The 24,181-nt window shown below is 48.4% G+C and overlaps 1 protein-coding gene across 2 annotated transcripts in view; it reads left to right on the forward strand.

Moving 5' to 3' along the window:
- RCAN1 (regulator of calcineurin 1) overlaps positions 1–24,181 on the forward strand; it is a 77,864-nt gene that overhangs the window by 45,865 nt on the left and 7,818 nt on the right. The window contains exon 1 of one of the 2 annotated variants that reach the window (XM_080919139.1): positions 23,762–23,928. The exons of the other annotated variant lie outside the window; for it this stretch is intronic. Within the exon in view, the coding sequence (XP_080775265.1) occupies positions 23,842–23,928 (87 nt within the window). The 5' untranslated portion in view covers positions 23,762–23,841. Of the gene's footprint in view, positions 1–23,761; positions 23,929–24,181 lie in introns of those variants that run through there. 2 annotated transcript variants of the gene reach the window in all.

The raw sequence follows: 24,181 nt of genomic DNA on the forward strand, positions 1-24,181 counted from the left end.
AGAGCTGGTTATCGTCTGACGGTGCCAGCTATAAGTATGCACGGCGTTCCAGAGCGTGTTCTAGAGAGATCACAAGAACCCTCAACCCCTCTCCTCGTTCAAGTCCAAACTAAAGCAGGCGGTGTTCCTTTGGTAATAAAAATATAATTATAACATATTCAAATAGTCTGTAATAAGGCACCTCACCTGGCCGCCTTCTGAGGGCGTGTATGTTGTCCCTTGGATTCCAAGCCTCCCCAGCTCCCAAGTTTTGCCATTCATTTCCCTGGCAGTAACCAGCTTTGGCGTTGAGCTGAGGAGTTTGGGTCTGGGGTCCTGTGCTGTCCTCCAGGCTCTTCTGCCCCTTAGGGCCCAGGACACCAGACGTTAGTTTTGGACTCAGATTTGGGAGTTTCAAACTGTGCCTGGATTTCTAGGTTTTATGTATCATCCACTTTTTAAATGTGGAATAATCCTCATCAGAACCACTCAGGAAGTGAGCGGAGGAGATGGCTGTGAGTCGGCCATGGAGAACTGCAGCATGGAAGGGATTAGTCAGGACAAGTGTCTCGGTGGCCGGTCAGGCTGTGCAGTCAGGAAGTAGCGTGACTTTCCGTACTTCCAGGCACCATAAGTCATGCGGCAGCCTCTCCACCTGGGCCTTCTGCCTGGTTTTTCCAGTCCTAATTTTTGAGAGAAAATTGACCAGTGCTGATTTAGCAAAAGCTGTCAAAGGCTTTCCCCACATCTGCTTGTCCCTGCGGGGGTCCAGGGCGCCTGCTCCCAACAACCACAGAGAGGAAAGAGTTGATTGCCCATCTGGAACCCCACAGAGGCTGCTGGAGGTCAAGCCCAAGGAGCAGCTAAAGATGGCAGAGCTGCAGTCCCAGAACTTTTGATCCTGACCTTTTCCCCCCACAGCCCTCAAATCTATCACAGAAGAGTCTGGTATGCAGTGTCTCCGGTAGACTGAAATTCAGAATAAAGTCATTGCATTCCAGTCTTCTCCCATTTCATTAAGAAGAAACAAAAGCCGGTGGGAATAGAGCGGATTAAAAATCTGAGTCACGTGAAGTTTATAAAATTGGTCTCTAGAGGGAAATGCTGGTAATATAGGCAGCCACTAAAACTGCCACATAAGTCAGCGAAACTCAGTCCAGCCAGCTGCTTCGGGTCTTCTGTGGGTCAGTGCGCACAGCCCGCCCTCCATGGTCACAAGCTGGCACTGCCTCACGTTTTTAACCAACACATCAAACAGAATGATTCAGTTAGGAATAGAGGCTGTGCATTTGTAGTTGACTGTGCTCATTTTCAGGTTTGGGGGGACGAGGTGGGGGCGACATGTCCCAGGGCAGTCTTGAACTCACTGTGTAGCCAGGGATGACTGAATTTCTAATCCTCCTGCCTCCATTCCTGAGTAAAGGAATTGGAGGCTCCTGCCACCATTCCGTTTATACAAGCGCTCTGGCATGGTGCCAAACACTGATGGATTTCAGTTGACCCTAGCACCCTTGGTAAGGTGCTAAGCCTTTCCCTGGATAGGATCCTGAAAACCACACCGGCTGTTTATGATAGTCTAGTACATTCCACAAGAGAAGTTCACTCTGGACGTCCTCACACTCACACTCTGTCACTTGGCCACTAGATGCTGATGGCCTACGTACCCTCCCTCTCCTCCCGCAGAGCAGTGCTCCTCATACCTCACTATGCATGGGGTTCTCTGGGGATCTTGGGGCCCAAGTTTCTGTGCTTCCAGCAATCTCATGGCTGATCCCTAAATCTGCTACAGATTCAGGATCCATTGGTCCCCAAGACTCTGCAGCTTAAACAGGATCGTGGCCTCCATATGTCACAATGTGTCCAGTAGAGATACAATGTAAGTCTTGCCTCCGGGAAGCTCAGCAAAGCTGTCTACCCGTACTTATCCAAGCCTGAATCCTTTCTGAGCACTCAGCTGCCTCAGACCCTGCCCAAGCCTAGTGAGGAGCTAGGCATTCCTTCCTGTCTCTCAACTAGAGTCTTAATATGAATATTTCCAGAGCCCTCAGCCATCCGGGTCTTCATACAACCTGTGAGCCAAGTACTAAATCTTTCCATAGTATTTTTATAAGGCTCTGTGCCAGCGTCAGGCCAGGAAGCCCTCCAGGAGGCTTTCTGCTCACCTACAGGGTCAGGGACCGCGGGCACTCTTTGAGCAGTCTGGAGATTTAAGAGTAAAGCAAGGAAAGGTTTGAGAAGTACTTCAATGCCTTTGTGTTTTCATGCTGACTGAAGGGACAGAGGGGAAGAGTATCCCCTGGGGAGCATCATGGGAAATCTTAGCCCTGATGCCATTCTTGCCCACCGTCAGAATGTGGGCTTGTGGCTAGATGCAGGAGGTCAGTCTGGAGAGGCAGAGCCGCTGCCTCCCGTTCCCCTGGATTGCTCCAATGGAAAGCGGCAAATCAGCATCATCCTAAAGTCCAGGCAGCATGATTCAGGCTTTGTCATCCCCTTTTCCAGGGAAGAGACAATTACAGATATTTTCTGCAAGGATACATTGCTGTGTGAGTTTTCCACCCAAGAGCGGGCCAGCAGAGCTTCCTGCTCACCCCTGGGAAAGGAGCTATGTTGGAGGGAGACAGGCACTTTTGGCGCAAATCCACTCCAGGTTTCTCTTGCTGTGATGGGTGCCTTTTAAAGTCTGACTGGCTGCCAGTGTCCTAGGATTCATTAGGAGAGGGGAGACTTGCAAGTGACTTTTACACCTCACACTCCCTTGCTTCCTTTCTTCGTGGTGATAGTTGTTGGTTCCCATGTATGAATGAATTGCAGCTTGGTGTTGGACAGTGGGATGTGAGCGTTCTCAGCTCTAATGCAATTAGCACCCCTTTCCGAAGGCCTGGAGGTAGCTAGTGCTCTGGGATAGGTGGCCTGAAGCCATGGTTGCCCACTCATTTTCATCAGGAATTCTCCTTGGATACAAGAGAAGCTGTGGATAGGAGCCTTCGTGTAAGATGAAGGTGTTGGTTCAGGATGGGCACATGTTACACTGTTGCATTGGAGATTATAGTAGTTTATTAGGAGTGCCCCAACACAAACCACAGACTACAGGCTTAACAACTGGGACTTTTCCCTCCTGTTCCCAGAGGCTAGAACTTCAAGACCAACATGTGGGTGGGGCCGTCTCCTGCTGTGGTTTATCCCTGGTATGTCGATGGTAACTTCTTACCGTCTTCCTGAGACAGTTTTCTGTGGGAGCTCCTCTGCAACTCTAGGTCTGCCATGACACCAGGCAGGCTGGATCAGGGCCCACTCTAATGGCCTGTTTACCGTAACCATCTTTTTAAAGGTTTTCCTTCAGGGTCAGTGGTGTGGAAAGTGCTGGATATGGGGGTGCTATTCAGCCGTAACAGACTCTGTGAGGTCTGTGGTGAGCCCAGAGCTGCTCCTCAGAGTTGGCTTATTCCGGCTATTGCCTGAGAACATTCTGCCTCTGTCTTAGGCAGATGGCAGACTGGAATTATGCCCTCAAGTGAGCTGAAATTCTTCATCCCACACTGTAGGTCTTGGGAGAAGGATTGAGTCCATAGGAAGGCTACTTGAGGAATGTCTGAGTGGATCTTTGCCACTTATAGGTGTAGGTCATAGGACTATGACAGAAGCTACTCAGTAGGTTGAGGCAGAAGGATCACTAATTTAAAGCCTGCCTGGATTGTAGAGTGAATTCAAGGCATAAGGGCAACTTAATGAGACCTTGTCTCAAAATACAGAGTATAGGGGGGCTAGAGGTATAGCTCAGTGGTAGAGCTCTTGCCTAGTCTGTGTGAGGCTCTGCATTCGGTTTCAGGTACCCTAAAGCCAGGACTTGAGGCGCAGGGGGCTCTCTGCCTTAGCCCTCTGGGACTACTTTAAAGCCACCAGCACCGGCTGGAACATTGGGTGAAGTGTACGAATCCCACTGGGTGTGCTCAGTGCCCCACATCCTTTTTGCCTGGTGTTCTTGAACAAACAGGTGGCTTGGTGAGCCGCCGAGAGAGCTGGGAAAGCCAGGAAAGCTCATCCACCATTCCCTACTCCCAAGCATTCCAGCAGAACAAGGACCTGCCTGGTGCTTCGGAAGGGTTTCTACTGTGTGTTACCAGTCTGGCTAAGGCCCCACTTTTGTGTTACGTACTGGAAATGTTTGAGCCTGAGCTGGAGGGACAGCAGTTCCAGCCTGGCTGTAAACTTCCGTTTTCTAAGTCCCCTCCACGGTTTGTCATCCTAGGGTCTTGGGTTCACACCACTAATACTAGTTTTGAGCAGCCACAGTGAATCAGTTGGCAGATGTGTTTTTAAACCCTGGAGCATGTTAAACCATCACCTAACAACCAGGTTAGGAAGTGAACAATTATAAAAATAAATGAATATAATATTTAGATGAAATCACAGGTTAAGTTCTGGATGGTGCCCATGTAAGTAGTTCACATCTGAGCTCATGCTGACCGTGTGGCCCTTAATGTCTGACTCTCCTTTTACCCACTGCCTCTGTGGGCCTCCAGGGGCACAAGGCACATAACACACCAGCATTCAGACTAAGCATGTCTGGGCACAACACCTTAGTCATGGACAGGGACAGTGAACACATGCATCAGGAAGGCAGAGGGCAAAGAACTGAGACAGGAGACTGTGTCACCACCCAACAGCTGACGGTGCAGCAGGAAAACCCTAACTAAGACAGGAGTTGGTGCCAGGGACTGGGGTGTTGCTGTGATAGGCCTGACCCTGCTTTTGTATGGGAGAATGTGGACTTGGGGACTTGGGATTTGGAAAGCAATGGAATAGTTTAAATGGGTCTTAATGGGCCATCCTAGTAGGAATATGGAAGCCTTTGTTGCTGTGAGTGATTTGAATTATATAGACCTGGTTCAAGAGGTTTGTGAGAATTTCAGTGTGTTGGTGTGGAGACTGTTTTTGTGGTATTTTGGTAAAGAATGTGGCTGTTTTTTGCCCTTGTCTGACGAGTCTGCCTGAGTGTAAGTAAAGAGATTTATATTAATTGTATTGACAAAGGAAGTCTCAAAAAAGTCCAGCAGAGACTCTGTTCTCTGGTTAAGTCTCATGAAGGGCGTTTGATCAAGTGTAGCAAACCAAGAAAGGAAAATATATGGTATTAAAGGGACACCAGAAAGTGAAATGGAATTGAATCCTGTGTTCAGAGAGAACAAATTAAGGGACTGGGACTTTGGAGCAAGATCCTACCAAGCTAAATTTAGATCCAGGCATGGTGGCACACACCTTTAATCCCAAGAGATAAAGTCAAGCAGATCTGAGTGCAAGGCCAGCCTAAAACAGAACAAGTTCTAGTTGGAGAAAACCTTAAATCCAGGCATGATGGTACACCTTTAATCCTGGGACACAGGCATGCAAATCTCTGAGTTCAAGGTCAATCTACAGAGCAAGATCCAAGTCAGCCAAGTTTAGGGAGTGAAAGAGTGGGAAAAGAGGAAGCCAGTGATGATGTAATAGAACAAGGGACCATGTTCCACCCCAGCAAGCAGCAGAACTCAGCAGCTTCAGCCATGTGTCTCTGGCTTTATAGTCAAGAGGAGAAGAGAACTGGGACAATTGAAATTGGAGCTAAGAGATTAGTGGTGATTAAGAAGCTGGAGAGATGGCTCAGTGGTTAAGAACACTGACTGCTCTTCCAGAAGACCAGCAATCACATGGTGGCTCATAACCATATGTAATGGAATCCAAAGCCTTCTTCTGGTGTGTCTGAAGACAGCAACAGTGTACAATAAAATAAACAAGTCTTTTAAAAGAAGAAGAAGAAGACAACTATGAGACCAGCATCACTGAAATGAAATCTTCTGAGAAGTGTTTTCTGAGAGCACAAAGAAGCTACATTCCAGAGATACCCAAGGTTGTAGCTTGTGCAACAGCTGTACTTGGTAACATGTAAGAATCACCCAGGTGGTACTGGTTTTAAAGGCATGAAGAAGTCATAAAGAGCAGCTGAGGCTTGGCACTGTGAGAGACCACAGAAGATACAGCCTCAGTTGAGACTTGACAGCTCGGGACTTAAGGGGTCATGTAAAGGATTTGAGACTTGGCACCGTGAAGAGAGCCTGTGAGGCTATTGATGAAGCCTAGTTGCAGCGGAAGACCCCAGTGTATATTAGAGATGCCAGTACCGTAGAATGATCACCAAGAACAACAGCAACATTGGAGTAGATCAACCTGAGCTTAGAATGCTACAGAGGGCAGAGATGGAGAAGTGACGACAGCCCTTTGGAGGAGCCCAGAAGATTATGTGTGGATCCTAGACATTGAAACAAGAAGCTGGAACATTGAAATTGCTTTGGAGACCTCAAGATATTTGAGATGCAGAGCTGCGAGATATCTGCTGAGCAAAGTTGCTATTGGAACCAGCACAGGAGAAAGTTTGTTGTAGTCAACAAAGGTGAAAAAGGGAGTTGGAGATCTGAAGACCTCCTTGAACTCAGACATGGAGATGCAGAGTTTGGGGTTTGCCCAGCTGGTTTCCTGTCTTGATTCAGGGATTATAGTTAAGTGATCAAGGAGACTTTGAACTTTAGAATTTTAACATTGTTGCGGCTGCTATAGACTATGGGGACTTTGGAAGTTAGACGGAATGTATTTTACATTATGCTATGTTTAGGTGGGACTCCCCAAAGATTCATATGTTTGAACAAGCCTATGGAGGCCAGGGAGTGGAATGTGATGGTTTGTTTATGCTCAGCCCAGGGAGTGACACTATTAGAAGGTGTGGCCTTGTTGGAGTAGGTGTGTCACTGTGAGTGTGGGTTCATCCTAACTGCCTAGAAGTTAGAATTTTTAGCAGCCTTCAGATGAAGATGTAGAACTCTCAGCTCCTTCTGCACCATGTCTGCCTGGATGCTGCCATGCTCCTGCCTTGATGATAATGGACTGAACTCTGAACCTGTAAGCCAGCCCCAATTAAATGTTGTCCTTATAAGACTTGCATTGGTCATGGTGTCTGTTCACAGCAGTAAACCAACAGGTCCCAAGCTAATGTTTCTTTCCTGGTGATTGACCAGGAGTCAGTTGAGCAATTACAAACATCACAACCATCAAACTGCACAAAATCAACAGAGTGTGTACAAAGTGAGCGCAGAGGAAACACAGGTACATCTTTGCCCCTGCTCCATGTGCTCTCAACTAGCCCTCTGCCTCAGTTTACAGGGAACCCAGAAGAATAAGGTTCTGTATGTGTTATGTATTTGTTTTATGTAAATGTGTGCTCTGTAAGTTTATGTGCACCACATGTATGGGACCATACAAGGCCAGAAGAGGGACCCATGCACACACCACACCAATACAGCAACAACCATAAAAACCAATATTTATGTCAGGTATATGTCAGATGAGAATGCTGACTGTACTGTAACATCATATATGTTATACTGCAGTAACGCTGTGAGAGCACCATGCTGTGTGTCAGGAACTCTGTAGTCTGTTCACGAGCTGCCTTCCCATTGTTGTGCCTCCCCATGGGGAGGGAAAGACACCCTTTCATCAGGTCAGAGGATGTGGAAGAGAGCTGCCATTTGACTAGGAGAGCCAAATCCTCACTCATCCAGTGTATAGCCGCTTGGCAAAATCAGCTTTATATGTGGCTTTGAAAGCAAAAAGTATGCTGCAATTAAAAGACACCGAATGTCTTAACTCATTGCTTCTTAGTAAGTCAAGAGAATGGGTTTGGCATCCATAGACCCTGGTTTTAAAGCTGAGTGTCTGTGGGTGTTTTAGCTCAGGCTATGACAAACTACCATGGACCAGTGAGAGCGTCTTATCTCAGGCTATAACAAACTACCATGGACCAGTGAGGCATCTTAGGCTCCTCAAAAAGTACCATCCATGGGACTTCATCAAACCCAAGCCCTTCCTCAAGCCCTCCCCCAACTTCCATGGTTACAGACAGCAAAATTCCATCCATAGCCATGGGGAAATTAATCTCATTATGTCTTAAGTTGACTCTCATGTATCTCCTAGGACATATTCCTAGGGAGCAGGTGAGAGGAGAGAGAGGAGAGGCCGGCTGTGCTTTAAAGGGGACCAAATAGGGTGAAGCTGGAGCCCTGCGAGGCTGTGGCTCTGGTGGAGAAACCTGTTCTGGGATGACCGTCACTGTCACAGGGAGCCTGTGTGTTGGGAGTCCCTGGCCAGGTCCTCAGTAACCTGGTTCTGCTGGTGGTGGCAGCTGCTGCCTTGTGGCACCTTGTGTTCTTTGGTGAGACTTTTGTTATTTTTGTCTGTCTGTGTGTGTGTGTGTGTGTGTGTGTGTGTGTGTGTGTGCATGTAAAAACAGATGTGCACGCACATACCATAGACCATGTCTAGAAGTGACAGGACAGTCTTGGGGGTCAGGACTTGCTTTCTACTCTGCTCCAGACTGTCTCTTGTTTGCCCCTGTGTCCCTCCAGATGAGCTGCTTGTCAGCTTCCAGGGATTCCCGTGTCTCTGCCTCCCAGATAGGCATGACCATGTGTAGCTTCATGTGGGCTCCAGGGACCCTGCATGTATGACAAATAATGTACACAGTGAGTCACTGCCCTGGCTCCTAGGGCTCGCAGAAATCATTGTCTAACTTACTGTGTGACTCTTTCCTATATAGAGACCCCCGAGTAGGATTGGAGCTGTGTCCTCATTAGGGACAGCCGGTTCCTCAGCCACTTCTCCTAAGTTACTTCATGACCGGTCACTGGCTCCACTGATCTCAGTTTCCAGACACAGTAATGGGTCAGTAGCCTCTGACCTTTTCTGTTCCCCTCTCAGTGGGAAAAACATGCTCTCTTTCCACATCTGAAATAGAATCAAACATTTCTTGTAAAATATCCATCTGTGGGAGGAGCGCATTTCTATTCTAAACCTGCTTCCTCTTCTTGAGTTCCTGGTCTGCAGGCTGTTGCCTGTGGCTTCCAACTTCCACTTTCCGAGCTGCAGCTAACTGCATGCTTAACAGTACCAGAGGGCAGGGTTGGTTTTCAAGCTGCAGCTTTTGAGCTGCAGGTTTTCTTGTTGAGATTTGGTTTTTGTTGCTGTTGTTTTTTTCCCCCGTTGACTTCTAGAATAAACAGGAGGGCTATTGATACTCTAGTATTTTTTCAAGTAATTTTATTATACTAGCAAATTGTGGTTACAGTAAGTTACAGCCTACTTAGTTTGAAACAAAGTTTCTATACTATTTATTTAAACTAGAAAGTGTCATCTCACCATAAGATCAACTATGTAATTGTCATTTCCTCTTAGCCAGTGTATAGCAAATTTTTGGCTGAGGAATGGACAGGGGTAGAGAGCTTTTGTGACATGGGGTTTTTATTTAATGATGGAGGAAAAACAAACAAACAACAATAACAAATAACAACAAAAGAAAACCCTTGGCTTGTGGGGGTGGGGGGGTTGTAAATCTGCTGCTGCTGCTGTTCTGAGATAGGGCCTCACACCCTGTTATGTCAGGAAATCTCTTCTGTTCGCAGCCCTCACTGGCTGAAGAACATTCTGTATGTGTGAAGATTCACTCAAGATCTACTGAAACCGTTCAGCATTTCTGCCTTTTTGAGTTGTGGACACTGTGGGGATCTGCTTGGGACCTGTTTGGAATGACACATTTCACAGGTGTTCTACATTAAAAGAGGCGGTGTTTTCTTGCTGAACAAGAACTTAAATGAGTGCATTTGTGTGCTGGGACTATTCTCGGCATGTTAGGACAACCTGCTTAATTTTAGGTCCCCGAGTTACTGTTCTCTAAGGTGCCCTCCCAGGAGACCTGGCCGTCTCCATGAGGCTCACACTTGTGAGAACAGATAGAGGACAGTGGCTGGTATTCAGGACATCAAGAGGAGCCAGCAGGTCAAGAGCTGGGGATGTAGGAAGCCGGAGTCCAGAAGGCAAGGGACAAGGCCTCATGGAGAGTGATCATGATCTGAAGCACTGAAAACAGGGCTCTCAGAATATTAGGACATGGAGTCTTCTACCTGGTGAGCTCTCTTCTCAGACACGTGCAGCAAACATGCCTCATCACCTGCTTCTGCCTCTTTGGGGCCCACCATATGCTGCCCCATTTCTGAAATGGCCTTCTTAGTTTAGGGGCATTCCCTTTCCAGAGGGACCAAAGCTCCTGTCTACAACAGCACCATCCTTTTATTAGCAGATGCCAGGTATTCAGAGAGCCCTGTCAGAGCTTTGAGAGATAACATGCAGGGCCCTGCAGAGCGGCCCACTGCCCAGCAAAGGATCTGTATCGGCTCAGGACCTCCAAAACCAACTTCTCAGCACAAAGGAGAGATTTCTTTGCTCCAGAGGGACAAAGGGCAGGGAATAAGAAAAAAAAAAAAAGTGGGGGGGATAGAAGATGAGGTTGAAGGGGAAGGGAAGAAGGGAGATGGGTCAGGGGTGTTTGTCCCAGAGTGGAGACAAAGGACTGACTGCCTCTGGATAAAGAGGAGACAGACATGGTCCATGGCAAATGACAGTTTACAAAGGTAAAAGGGGAAACCTCATGTTAGGATGAGGTATTTACTTTTCATTGGGAATGTTAATTAGGTGAGCCAAAGAGGGCTTTTGATTGCTGGACTTTAATACTTTGATAGCAGGTCCTCTGTAGTCAGCCTCTGGAGAGGAAGTGGCCAAGTAAGGGAATGAACCTTAGGGGCTAGCTTCTGGAGTGTAGCCAGACAGGTTTAGCAAGTCAGGGGGAATGGGGAGAAGGACGAGGCCTGCCAGAGTCATGTCTGCCAGGCCTGCCATGCTCAGACAGCCAAAGTCCCTTCACAAGCCTAAGGTGGCGCTGAGTGGGGAAGGGAGAGCCTGAGTCTGGCTATGTGACTTTATCTAGAGCTTGTACTTTGCCTTAGTTTCCTGAGGGGACACATCCCATTGAAATCCTGTGTGGCACTCGGCTGTGGACCTGTCCTGTCCTCACCCGAGGGTGTCACTATTAACTTCTATCTACAGAAAGTTCCAAAACCCCAAGATGTCACACAAGAGTCCTCCCTGGCCTTTCTGTTCTGCAAGGACAGACCTTGACATTCCTGTGGGATCTCCCCACCCCTGCCACCCTTCTCAGTCCCTCCAGCTGCTTAATCTTCTTAACTCCCATGCAGACTGTGATTCCCTTGAGTCCCTTTGGGTCCCCATGGAGGAATGCTAAAAAAAAAAAAAAAAAAAGCTTACCTCCCAAGATCAGAACCCCCTAGGGCCATTTAAAAAAAAATGGCTCAGGGACTTCTCCCCGTTAATTTTAAACTTGTGGCAAAGGATACCTAATGCAGGCTTTCTGACCTCAGCCCTTCTCCAGAGTGCTTGGTGCTTTGGCACCGACTGTCCTCTGTGTAGGTCAATGTTTTAAAGTCTACAGCCACCTGTCCTGTTAGTTCATCCCAGCGTTCTGTCTGCAGTCAGTGAATCAACCATGTCCTGGGTGCCCAGAGATGGCATAGGTGTGAACATAGGGTATTTGTTTTCCAGCCCTTGGGGAGTTACATGGGCAGCAAGAGTTGTTAAGGGACAAACGTGGACCCATTGTCATTGTCATATGGAACAGAAAAAAAAAGGGGGGGGGTCCAATAGAGGGATCCCTCACATGAGGCATCCAGGGAAGGACTTTTTAACTTCCTGTTAAATGATGAATGAGCCAGGCTAAGGTGACGGAGATACTCCAGTGGAGGAGTTTGATTCAGAGCACCACACAGGAGGAGACCCTTAGGGAGCACCATGATCCTGGACAGTGTGGCTAGAGCTAGTCACAGATGAGGCAGGACTTAAGCTGAAAGGTAACTGGGGCTATGTCATGGTCCAGAGACTGGGTTTTCTCCTGAAAGCACTTGCAATCCACAGACAGACTAGTCATTCCTCACATCTGTTTTGGGAATGTCCAGTGGGGCTGGTCTGGTGTTTTTAGGATGTCCCGTGCTCATGCTAAGTATGTATGTGAGCCCAGAAGTCCGGTTTGGCCAGAACCATAGCACATGTCTCATTTTCCACACTGGCCGTGCTCCAGCTTGCACAACACTGTCACCTGGAAGGCTTGTTAAACACTTTCCAAATCAGCAACTGCACGTGTCTGTTTTCTGTTGCTGTGGAACAAGTCACAGCAGATGCTTGGTTTGCCCATCGGGGTCTGACAGGTCTGGAGGTGGGAGGCCAGGCGCGCTCACTAGGTGCTCTCGTTCTTAGAGGCTGGAAGCAGGGTCCTGGCTGGTCTGCACGTCTGTCAGGAGTCTGTGGAGGGACTGCTCCTCAGCATGCTCAGATCCTTCTCTCTGAGGCGGGCCTGGCCCCAATGGCTCTCGCCATCCTTACCCGCTGATCCTCCATTATCAGCGCCAGCATCAGAGAACGTCTGTGCATCCTGTTTGCTTTTCAGACTCTTAGTTGCCCAGGCCGGCCTTGAGCTCACTGTGCAGCCCAATCCTGGAATTCATCTATCTCAGACTGCAGAGGGTTGGTACCACAGGCCCGAGCCACCATGCTTGCCTCGGAGGTCTCACACTGAGTCTGACTTCAGGAAGAACCGGGTGGGTCCCTTTGAGAAGCTCCCCTGCTTAGTCTCCAGGAGGGACTTAATCTAATCACAGAGTAGAAGCAGCCCTTCCTAGTTACAGCTCCAGGAAATGCAGGCCATGACACCAGGGATAAAATCTCAGGGACCACATTAGGGTCTTTGCCTACCGCAGTAGAAGGGAACATAAATCATATTTCCCATAGGCCCCAGGCGGCGGCCATGATGCTTCCTGGCAGCTGGTGTCTGAGAAGAGTACTTACTTCTGCTGAGTCTACAGGTGTTTGGCTTGAACTGTTACAGAGATGGAAAGTTCAGCAGAAAGCACTTCAGCCAGCACCCGAGACTACTACCTCACAAGTGCTGAACAGTCAGACTGGGCCTGAGCCAGTCATGCAGAGCCTGGCTGTAAGTCTCACTGTGTCCAACCTGTGAGCTGCAGTTGAGGAGGAACTGCTGGCAGGAAGGGTTAGAGCCTTGTCATACCCAGGCTCTGGGACTCAGTGTGCTAGCCCTCAGAGTTACTCATCCAGACATGCACACCCTTAATCCCAGCACTGCAGAGGCAGAGGCAGGTAGATCTCTGTAAATTTAAGGCCAACAAGGGCTCTATACCGAGACTCTGTCTCCGCAATAGAAACAGGATAAGGACGTGAAAGCCATATCTCAGTTCTCATGAGCACCTCTACAGTTACAGGCACCACCCACAGAGGCCAGCCGAGTTGCTGGATCCCTGAGACGGAAGTAACAGGGGATGTGAATGCTGTGTGGGTACCAGGAACTGAACCTGGCCCTCTGCAAGCGTACCCCGTGCCTTTTCCCTGGTTCCGAAGGCTGCAATGTCATTTGGCTCATGTCCCCACCATGTTGCAATGATGCCTCTGGCATCCAGACTCCTTCCCACTGGCACTGCAGTTATATTGGGCACACCCTGCCAGCCCATCATCTCCCAATTTCAAAATTCTTAGTGTACTCAGCTCTGCATAGTTCAGCTAACCCTGTAGGATGCTCACAGCCCACCTGATAGAGCACACAGTGATGTGCACTCTGACAGCCACTGCCTTGGTAGGGCTCCCCGGGGGCACCCTGTGTAGACATGAGGTCATTAGTGACACAGCCAGGTCATGAGCTGGGTTCTGTGACACTCCATCCTCACAGATGACCTGAAGGCACATGAGAGTCGAGGCGGTGACCTGGGATGGACACACACACACACACACACACACACACACACACACACCACTTTATACTAACTATATAGCAAATAGGATCTCGAAGTTAAGGAACAGAGCATCTCTCAGGTTCCTGCCCAGCTATGTGTCCCCAGTGTTCATGGCCACTGTGTGTGTACCTGACACAGGCCTGCAGCCCCTGTGTGTGTGTGTGCGCGAGTGCATGCGTGGTCAGGTGCTCCCTGTTATATAGACATTCTACCCCACCCATCCATGGTCCTCTGCGCATCACACTTCTGAGACCGCAATGAAACCCTGATGTCACTGAACTCTAAAACATCATCAACAACAACAAAACAAAAACCCTGGAAGGTTTGTTTGGACTACCAGTTTTGGAAGGTCCCCTGTGCATATGTGAAGGGCACACCATGGTAAGACTCACGGGAAAGCAAGATGCCAGTCTGGAAGAAAATACGATACGTATTCACGGCGGAACCTTTCTCCAGCCATAAAGAAGAATAAAGTCTCAGCATTTTCAAGGAAATTGGCAAACTATAAGTAATCATCTTAACAAACCAAGTCAGCTTCAGAGAGACAAATCTCCTGTGCATTTCCTCATATCTATCTCATCCTAGATTTGACATTAATACACAAATTGTGTGTGTGTGTGAGAGAGAGACAATGTGTATGAGAGAGAGACAATGTGTATGTGAGAGAGAATGTGTGTGTGTGTTAGTTTGAGTGTGTGTGAGAGAGAGAGAGGGGGAGAGACAATGTGTGTGTGAGAGAGAATGTGTATATGTGTGAATGTGTGTGTGTGAGGGAGAGACAATGTGTATGAGAATGTGTGTGTGTTAGTATGAGAGTGTTTGTGTTCGTGAGAGAGTGAGTGTATGGGTGTGTGTGTGTGAGAGAGAGGAATGAGGGGTGGGGGAGGAGAGATGGTAAAAGGCATGATGTGGGGACCCTCAGCATACAGTACACACTTTCAGGAAAATGTCCTGATTTCACACAGTGCCATATACATTGAATAAGGATTAAGAAACAAAGAGAGGAAGTGTCAGGGTCCTACAGTCACCTGACCTTAGGCTCGCCCAAGAGGCCCAACCCCTTAAAGGTTCCACCACCTTCTGGTAGCTCCAAGCTTTCCACAGGGTCCTCTGGGAGAGCCGTTCACATGCAAGCCTCAGCAAGGCCTGCCCTTGTATTCACGCAGGCAGAAAAGCAGTGCATGGCTGACCCTGGATGCTTGCTTCTCTCGTGCTTGCTTCTCTCGTGCTTGCTTCCCTTCTGGTGAGCTGCAACTCTTGCCTCGTGGGCACCTGGGAAACGTCCCGTTACTGTTGCCGCAGAATGACGAAACTTCACCGCTTAAAGAGGAAGCGATGAGTGTCTCCCCTGGGTTTCCATTTCTGCAGAGGCATCTGTCTGTGGAGTCTCCTGGGCTTTTCCCGGCCCAGATGCTACACAGCCTCTATTCAAGATGCCACACAGAGCATACGTTCTTAGAGGAAGTGTCCTGAAGCTGGAAGATATGTGTATATGGCTTTTTAACTTTCTAGAAGCCAGTGGATGTGTGCGGAAGCATTTATAGGAGCCCTCCGAATCCCAGGACAAGGGACACGCCCTACATTTTGATGGGATGGCAAAGCTCACAGGACCACATGATGAGGGATGGGGTTGCGGATGTCTTTTGAAAATGGTGCCTAGAGGCTGTTCATCATGGCTGCCCGCAGCTCTCCAGCCACCCACTCAGCAGCTTACACACTTTGTATCTAGTATACACTGTTCTCCCGGCCCAGATTCATAAAAGATTTCATCTAATAGATTCACTTAGTTGATATTCTTACCAAAGGTATGGGTTTGTTTTTTTTAATTAAAGTATGGAGAGTTAGAATGTCCTAACATTCAGGATGTGAGGTATTCCCACTCAGCCACAACCATCTAAGATTGAGTGTTCCAAGGGAATGAAGACGGTGAGCCCTTCAGAAAAGCATCTGGCTTCTTTGATTCCACATGAAATATCAACTTTTTTGATAGGAATGAGAAAAGCAAGGGTATATTTTTTCCTGTCCACCTGAAATCTAACCCTAGTCTGGAATCTTTTGTCTACAGAACGTCCTGTCATTGGTTGGGCTCGTCACCTCATGGACATAGCCTCTGTAGGCCTCTGTCACCTTATCCCTGAACACCTATGGCTCTTTAGACTCTCGTGTGTGTGCATGTATGTCTGTGGAAATCAGAAGCCAGCCTTGGATGCTCTTCTGTAGGCACTGCTCACGTTTTCAAGGCAGAGATTTTTATTGCCCAGTAGGGTAGTCCCAGGGATCCATCTCTCCTCACCTCCCGAGTGCTGAGGTTACAAATTGCATCACCACACCCAACTTGGTGCTTGTGTGTTTTGTTTTTCTCTTCTCAAGATGGGTTCCTGGAATTGAACTCCTATCCTCATGCTTCCTAAGCAAGGACTATCCCAACTTAGCTGTCCCCTGTCTCCCAAGCTGCAGTATTAACCCTGTGTGTGTGTGTGTATATATATATATATATATATATAACAAGAATTCTGCCTTAGACATCTGGAGCCCCTAGTAAACTGTTGGGTACCGTACTGCGCCCTTGGTAATGGCTGAGTATTTTTTGGCTGATTTGGTTGGGAGCTATTGGAAGGAGTGACTATGCCTTCCTCTCCTACAGATCTCCACAGAGCCTGTAACTGATGCTATGTACTCTTCAAATGCTTAAGAAGCGGTGTTCTGGGGTACACAGCTTAGTCTCCTCTTATTTTAGTGGAGGAAACCAATCATAATGTAGTGAGTGCTAAGAATCTGGGGGTTCCTTTACAAGATGTGTGATGGGGTCCTTTGATCCCAGGATGCTGGGTTTATTTATTTAAGTACACTGTAGCTGTCTTCAGACACACCAGAAGAGGGCATCAGATCCCATTACAGATGGTTGTGAGCCACCATGTGGTTGCTAGGATTTGAACCCAGGACCTCTGGAAGAGCAGTCAGTGCTCTTTACTGCTGAGCCATCTCTCCAGCTCCCGTTTCTTAGCTCTTATTGACAGTTTGAACAAGCTGGAGTCACCTGAAGCATTGTGTTAACCAGGTTGGTCTGTGAGCGTGTCTGTAACAACTTCCTTGATTAACAATCAAACTCAGCCCACTGTGGGCAGCACCATCCCTATGGAGGTGGGCCTCGGCTTCATAAGCAATGTAGCTGGGCAGGAGCCAGCAAGCAAGCCAGCAAGCAACGTTCTCCGTGTTCTCTGCTTCATTTCTGCTTGAGTTCCTGTCTTTACGTCCCTCAGTGATAGATTGTGACCTGGAGTAAGCCTTTTCCTTGTTGTCTTTGGTCATGGCATTTATCACAGCAACAGAAAAGCAAACTAGAACAAGCAACAGATCATTAATAAGTCATAGTTGGGTGGACAAATTTATTGTTTTCTTTGAGGCTAAAAAGCATGACTGAAGTCGTTCCTGGACTCTGTGGGCCCTGGGAGTTTTCCTCTGTAGCCGACTTCTTGCCTGGAATTTTCCCTTTAGCAATACATTCCTCTGGAGTTGAGACTTTGATCTCCAGAATTTGCTGATTAAATACAAATTCTCTTGGAAGGCCTTGTACATTTAACAGCTGTTATCATTAGTGCTGTAATAGGGAAAGTTTGTTGGGTAGCATTCCAGACTTGTTAGAAGGGTGATTCCAGGGAAGAAGCCAGGCAGAGGGGAGGGGGAGGGGGAAGAGGGAAGGGGGGGGGGGGAGAGAGAGAGAGAGAGAGAGAGAGAGAGAGAGAGAGAGAGAGAGAGAGATCCCAGTGCCTTAGAGAAGTGGAAACAGAGATGAACAGGGATTTAAAAAAAAAATCAATAGCCAGGCAGTGGTGGCACACGCCTTTAATACCAGCGCTCAGGAGGCAGAGGCAGGCCATCTCCATGAGTTCAAAACCTGACTTCCCTACAAAGAAAGTTCCAGGATAGCCAAAGCTATACAGAGCAACCCTGTCTTAAAAAAAAAAAAAAGAAAGAAAGAAAGAGAGAGAGAGAGAGAGAGATGAAGTGGGGGGGGGGGGGATATCAGTGACTGACAACTCAAAATAAAAACACCGAGCATGGACTGGGGTAACAGCTCAGTCTGTAAAGAACCTGCCGTGCAATCATGGGGACCTGAGTTCAATCCCCAGAAACCACACACAGCAAGCTGGGTATGGTGACAGTGATGTATGCTTGATGCTTGTGAGCCTAGCGCTGGGTGGGGCAGAGACAAGTGGATCTCTGGAACTCTCTGGCTCTGCAGCCGAACCTACTCAGTGAATTTCAGGCCACTGAGAGACGTTGTTTCATGAATACAAAGGAGACAGGACCTGAGGGACTAAATACAGCTGGCATTGTATCTCTAGTCTGCACACACACATATGTGCCCATGCGCACACAAGACCAAAAGAAAATGAGAGGAATTTCAGCTAATAAATATAGTACAAAATTAATGGCCAGAATAGCAAATCAGTCTTCTAGCTTTGAACTTTATGTAGCATATCTGTTAATCTTGACTACTAAAATATAGCATCGAGTAAGGAAATGGAAAAAACAAAAACCCTTTTCATTCCAAAAGCGGTTAATATGCACTGTGGAAATCTTGTGAATCCAAAAAGCCAAGAGAGAAAACACAGCTGTCTGGCTCATTATTTCTGTTTGCTGTATCCTTTACCAAACTGTAACGATGATACTATTAACAATCATTTTAATATTAAACATTTTCACTCCTTCTTAAGCAGCTTTGTTCTCTATTGAATGGATTTAGCTTTTTTATTTTAGGTGCACTTTAACATTTTTTCATTTTTATCGTCTGGTCATTAGTTAGACGTTCATGTGCCCAAAGGGGCACATTTTCATCTTAGTCCACTGCCAGGAGCTTCGTTCCCAGGATCGAGCCGCTGGATCAGCCGAGGGTTTTAGTGGACACTACTGAGAGTCCAGACGGGCTTTATTCGCCTCCCTTCAAGTTACTCACTCAGGTGGGTGAGCTAATGGCTCGTGGATACCAGCAGCTTTCTGTGGCTTAAACAGTGCCCCATTTGTCAGAATTTTCAGATGATTTGGGGGGGGGGCACCTTTCCAACTCTTGGAACTCTTGTCTTGTTTGGTAGACTGGTACCAGGGACACTGACTCAAGTCCCTTCAAGAATGAAGATTTCTCCCCGGCTGCCTTCAGCCGCTGCCCTCCTTGGAAATCACTTGAGCTGAGGGCCGCAGCCACTGTGCCTCCTGACCAACATGGAACAGCAAAGCCCATCCCTCCTGCTCCAGTGAGAGATGTCCACAGGGACCAGGGACACAGGGTAGCTCTCCATCTGCCTGGTCCTGGTCCCCTCCTTGTACCCACCAGCCTCCTTACACAAGAACTACTTTTGGGGTGGGGAGGATCAGGCATCAAAGCTACCGGCTGGATGGTTGGTTAGTTGAGCTGACAAAGTTGATCACTATAGGTATGAAATAATTCCTGCCCATGGCGGCTGAGGGGCTGCGGGGTCTCCGTAACCAGAGTCACTCACATGGCACATTCAAGGGATTTTTTGGGTTTTGGTTTTTGTTGGTTTGTTTGTTTTTAAGATGAAGCCTTCAGAGTGATTTTCATCCTGTGATGATTCACCAAACACATCCTACATCCTTACATAAACAACAGTCTAAAATGCCGTCTTCCCAAGGTGACCCTTTAAAAAAAAAAAAAAAAAAAAAAAAAAAAAAAACCTTTAAAAATCCTGGGGACTGGAAACTTGCTGCTCTTAGCAAGGACCCAGGTTCAGTCCCCAGCACCTACATGGTGACTTACAACCATCAACCATCAGATCAACCATCAGTAACTCCAGTTCGAGGGGACTTGACTGACGCCTTCCTCTGGCCTCAATGTGTACTGCACTGTTTCTGTATCTGCAGATAAAACACTCACCCAAGTAAAATAAATCTTAGAAGAAGGAAAAAACCCTCCTCCTAAAACTACCTTCAGTCCTCCGCAGCTCCTCTTTTGAGACAAGGCTTCACTGTGTAGCCCTGATTGTCCTGGAACTTGGTTTGTTGAGCAGGCTGGCCTTAAACTCGACGATCCCCCTGCCTAGGCCTCCCAAGTGCTGGGATGAAAGAGTTAAAGATACCTAAAGAGCCTTGGCTGCACTCCCTCTTCTAATAACAGGCCTTCCTGCTGCCATTCATTGTAAGCTAATTCTGTAGAGACCTGTAAATGCGAGGGTCCTCATTTTCAACCACTGTCTCCCCCTGTTGTGGAATGCCTGAGAGAAAGAACGTGGAGGAGGGGGCAGTGTTATTTGGGCTCACAGTTTAGAGAATACAGTCCATTTTCTCAGATAAGGCACGGCAGCTTGGCTTGGTCTGTGTCTGGAGGAGCTTGTGCTGCAGGGACTTGTGGGAGCTTGTGCTATAGAACTTGCTCATATCCTGATGGATTAGGAAGCAGAGATGAACTTGAAGGAGAGGTGGGTTTAACCCTCAAAGGCCGTCCCACTAGCCTATGCTCCCCAGCTAGGTCACCCCTCCTAATGGCTCCATAGCCTTCCAGAACAGTGCCACTGTTCAAACACATGAGCCTGTGTTTAAACATTTCACCTTCAAATGGCAACATAATTTCTTCCTGATGATGGCTTTTGATACCACACACAAGTTTGATACTGCACACCCAAGTAGTGTCATGGCCATTCCTGTCCCCATGGCTGTCTTGTAATTCCCTGGAGCTTACAGTATGATTTTGGGAGTGAGAGGCCATTGTTCAAGTGCCCAACAAGCCACCTAGGAGGGTGGCATCTCTGAATGGGCTCTGAAGTGAAAAGTGGATAGATGGAGCTGAAGAGCCGCTGTCGGGCTGACAGGGACAGCACTCCATAAGCAGGACAGTGCAAGCCGTGGGGTGGCCAGTCTGCCCTGCCTGCGCTTCCAGCACCCCACCCAGTGAGACACCCACTGGTAGTGACCACGGGACACTGGTATAGAGAATGTCCACGTGTCCCATCAGAAATCCAGTTTCCGCATGAAAGCTACCAGTTTGTAAACATTGGCAGCTGCTGTTCTTCAACTAACCAGGCCATCGAGGACAGCTCTTGGGTCTCTAATACTCTAGTACAGGGCGTGAGCCCAACTCTGGCACATAAACATTGGCTTCTGTCTGTAACCTGATGGGGGCCCCCTGGCTTTCCTAAAGAGCACCCGAGTTGCAGTGGGATCTTGTTTGTCATACACCACGGTTGACTGTGCCTGGCTCTTTCCAGTCATGGGGTCACATATGCATACTTCAGCATACAGCTTGTTACATTTTGAAGCAGTCAGCAGAGGATGAAGCAGGAAGGAGGTGTGGGGGGAGGGGGCAGAAGGACCTGAGGTGGGGGAGGGTGGGGTGGGGCGCTGTGGGCCTGGATGGAGACAGCAGGGAGGTGCCTCCTAGCTTGGGCATTGGGACTGGATTTCCCGGGAGGGGGGTTGTTTGTTCTTTGCTCTTTACACCTCAGCCCCAAAGCTGCATTTTCTGTCTGCTGTTGGGGAGTCTCAGATTGTAGTCTGGCCTTCCTTGCTCAGTCTCCTAGAGCCGTTCCCTTCTCAGAGACTTCCCAGCACGAGTTCCACACCAGGTCTCAGTGCTGTGTCTGCCCGTCCCAGGGCTTCCTGGGGGGAAACTTCCATAAGTTTTTCTCAGTTCTGAAAAAAGTGGGAATGAGATGCTGCCTGGGAAAGACAAATTCGGGAGTGGCCCCACCAGAAAGCAGGCTCTCACTTGGGAGACAAAGGGACGACAGACTTGGAAAGATTGAGTTGAGGATTGTGAAAGCCATTTGACACCTGGATGAAGGGGTGTCAGTGGGCGTGGCCAGAGTTCCCACAGGCAGCAGCCCAGGCTTTGTGTGAGATATCAGCATCTGCCTTTGGGTGAGGATTGCATCTGAGCAGAAGGTAAAAGTCATGGAAGCAGGTGAGTCGCCAACCAATGACTAAGCATTGGCTCTGGCCTTGTAGTCTCTAAATCAGCACTTCCTCCCTTAATCCCCAGTGATGTCAGAGCTGCCTCCCTTAATCTGAAGTGCTAGTCTCCAGGTTGGTAAAGACCGCTGAGTGCTTTAGAGGGAAGGTAATCTCCATGTGCCCAGGAAAGATTGCAGTAGTAAAAAAATAGGATTCCAAGCACAGTTTCTGCAGCAGCCCTCCACCCCCCATTCCTGCAGCAGCCCTCCCCCATTCCTGCAGCAGCCCTCCCCCTCCCCAGTCCCTGCAGCAGCCCCCACCACAGATCCCTCCCCCACAGTATCTCTCAGTATCTCTCAGACCCTGGCAAGCATCCTTCTGAGAGCACTGGCTATGAGTCTCCACTGACTCTCAGGTGTCCTGGTTTCTCGGTCCCTGGCGAGTTTGTAGACTGGCAGGGTAGACATAGAGCACATCAAAAGGCTCTTGGTGGCATATTTTCTTCCCCTACTTTTTCCTCTGCTGGAGCATCAAAGAGAGTCTGTCCGAGAGCTCCTATGGGACCCTCTAAGAAGCCATGTCCATTTTACCTCACAGACCTGATTCTCCTTGGACCCCCCACCCCCACCCCTCACCATGCTGTCTGGAACTTTTTATAACCTTGTTTTGGTGACGGTCTGCCTCAGAATCCCGGTGATTGACAGGTACCTACTGCTCAGCATCCCAAACATCTTTAGTATACATTGATCTAAGTCTTTTGGGGTTGGCAGCCCTGGGTAATCTGGCAAAGCAGGCACCATAACTGGTTTCTTACGTAACCCCAAGGTTGGCAGCAAGGCGCCGGGCTATGAAATTAAGCAACACTCGTTCATCTGAGAAGACTTGTGTGTGTGTGTGTGTGTGTGTGTGTGTGTGTGTGTGTGTGTGTGTGTAGGGTTAGGGTTAATGTCCTGTTTGTTCCAGTCACGTATATTGTTCAAAATTATCTTTAACAGTACTTTGAATAAAGCTTTCAATGTGGAAGGTTCGGCTTAACTTCCATCTTGCCTAGAAAAGGCCTCCGTGCTTTGAAGGCTTTCGGGTGAGAATGAGTTGGGAGAAATGGGGCTGAGACAGCCTGAAGTAGGCTTTGGGGCTCTCAGGACAGAAGCAGGTGGGGTGCTGGCATCTCCTGAGCTCTGCAGCAAGCACCCCCACCCCTCAAAGGCTCAAGAGACATGCTCATTGGTTATAAGCCGCGGTTTTTCCATTTCTTCCTCCTTTTCTGACAGAAAGTTACTTGGCTGTGGAACAGGACTCCTCCTTAGGTTCAGAACCCAAATTCTCTTGTCAGACCTCCGTCTGTGGCAGGTGCTCCACTGTCCTCAGCCTTCTAGGACATTTTTTGCTTGGATTCTTTGGGGCCTTTAGGAAACCCACAAATGCTGCCCATCCCTGGCCCTGCAACTAGAGTAAGGACATTTTCAAACGGGGATCTTGGGTGCTCGTCCACTGAGAGCCCAGACCTTTATCCAGTAAAGTTCATGAGGAGGGGGAAACACTGCTCTTCAAAACAAACCCTGCTTTCCCCCTTTTTCTTAAAAAACAGTTCACTGACCAAGACAGATTTCCAAACGTTTTTCTGATGCCCAGCAAGACACATCAATTGAGGTTTTTCAGGAAATAATAGTGCTAGCAAGACTGGCTGTTGCCAGGTCTCTCAAAGCCTCTGGACTCCCTGGAGGCTAATTGCTGTTTACAGCCACAGACCTTCGTCCCTCCTTTGTAACTTTTTCCATCTTAAGCAGGGCCCGCCCCGTTCAGCCCCAGAAGCAAGTTGTCTGGGCGGCTGAGTGGAATTACTACCAGTGGGAACTATGCCGCAAGAGGGGCGGGAAAGCTCCGAGGCTCAGCAAACCTTAGCGGCCTTTTCCACCCTCAGAGCAGAGGTAATTAGCATAGGGAAAATGACTAGGGTGTTGACGTCACCTCTTTCCAGTAGAAACTTACACTTTGTCCCTGTCTGCCTGGGGGCACGCGGGACTTGACTCAGGAATGTGCTGTCTAAACAGGACGCTCTGGAACTCGAGCCCGCCCCGCCCCCGGGGGCTGGCCCTCCGAGGAGCTTTATAAACTGCGGCAGGAGAAAGGAGCCGTGGTCGCTCTCCCTTGCTACGGTACCTCCTCCGGCTTGGGCTTCACTGCGAGCAAGTCGTTCGTTAACCGTCTGCCCCGTGAAAAAAGCAGAATGCATTTTAGGGACTTTAACTACAATTTTAGCTCCCTGATTGCCTGTGTGGCAAACGGTGATGTCTTCAGCGAAAGTGAGACCAGGGTAAGCTTCTGACAAACTGATTTCTGAGCATTTTTCCAAGCACGAGGCTAATTGGGACAATTAGCCGAAATACTCAGGGGTTTGGGGCGGCGGGGGAGGGGGCTCTCCCATGGGGGTTTATCATGTAAGCCCCAAAGTATTTACAGCTTTGAAAATCAGAGGCTGGTGCCTGAAGTTATAACTGGGGTTGGATCTGGGTAGAGCTCTTTGAATGCTCCCAGGCTGCTTGCGCGGGAGGTGCGGACTTTGTGTG

Source organism: Micromys minutus, assembly GCF_963924665.1.
Source record: "Micromys minutus genome assembly, chromosome: 7".
NCBI lineage: Eukaryota > Metazoa > Chordata > Mammalia > Rodentia > Muridae > Micromys > Micromys minutus.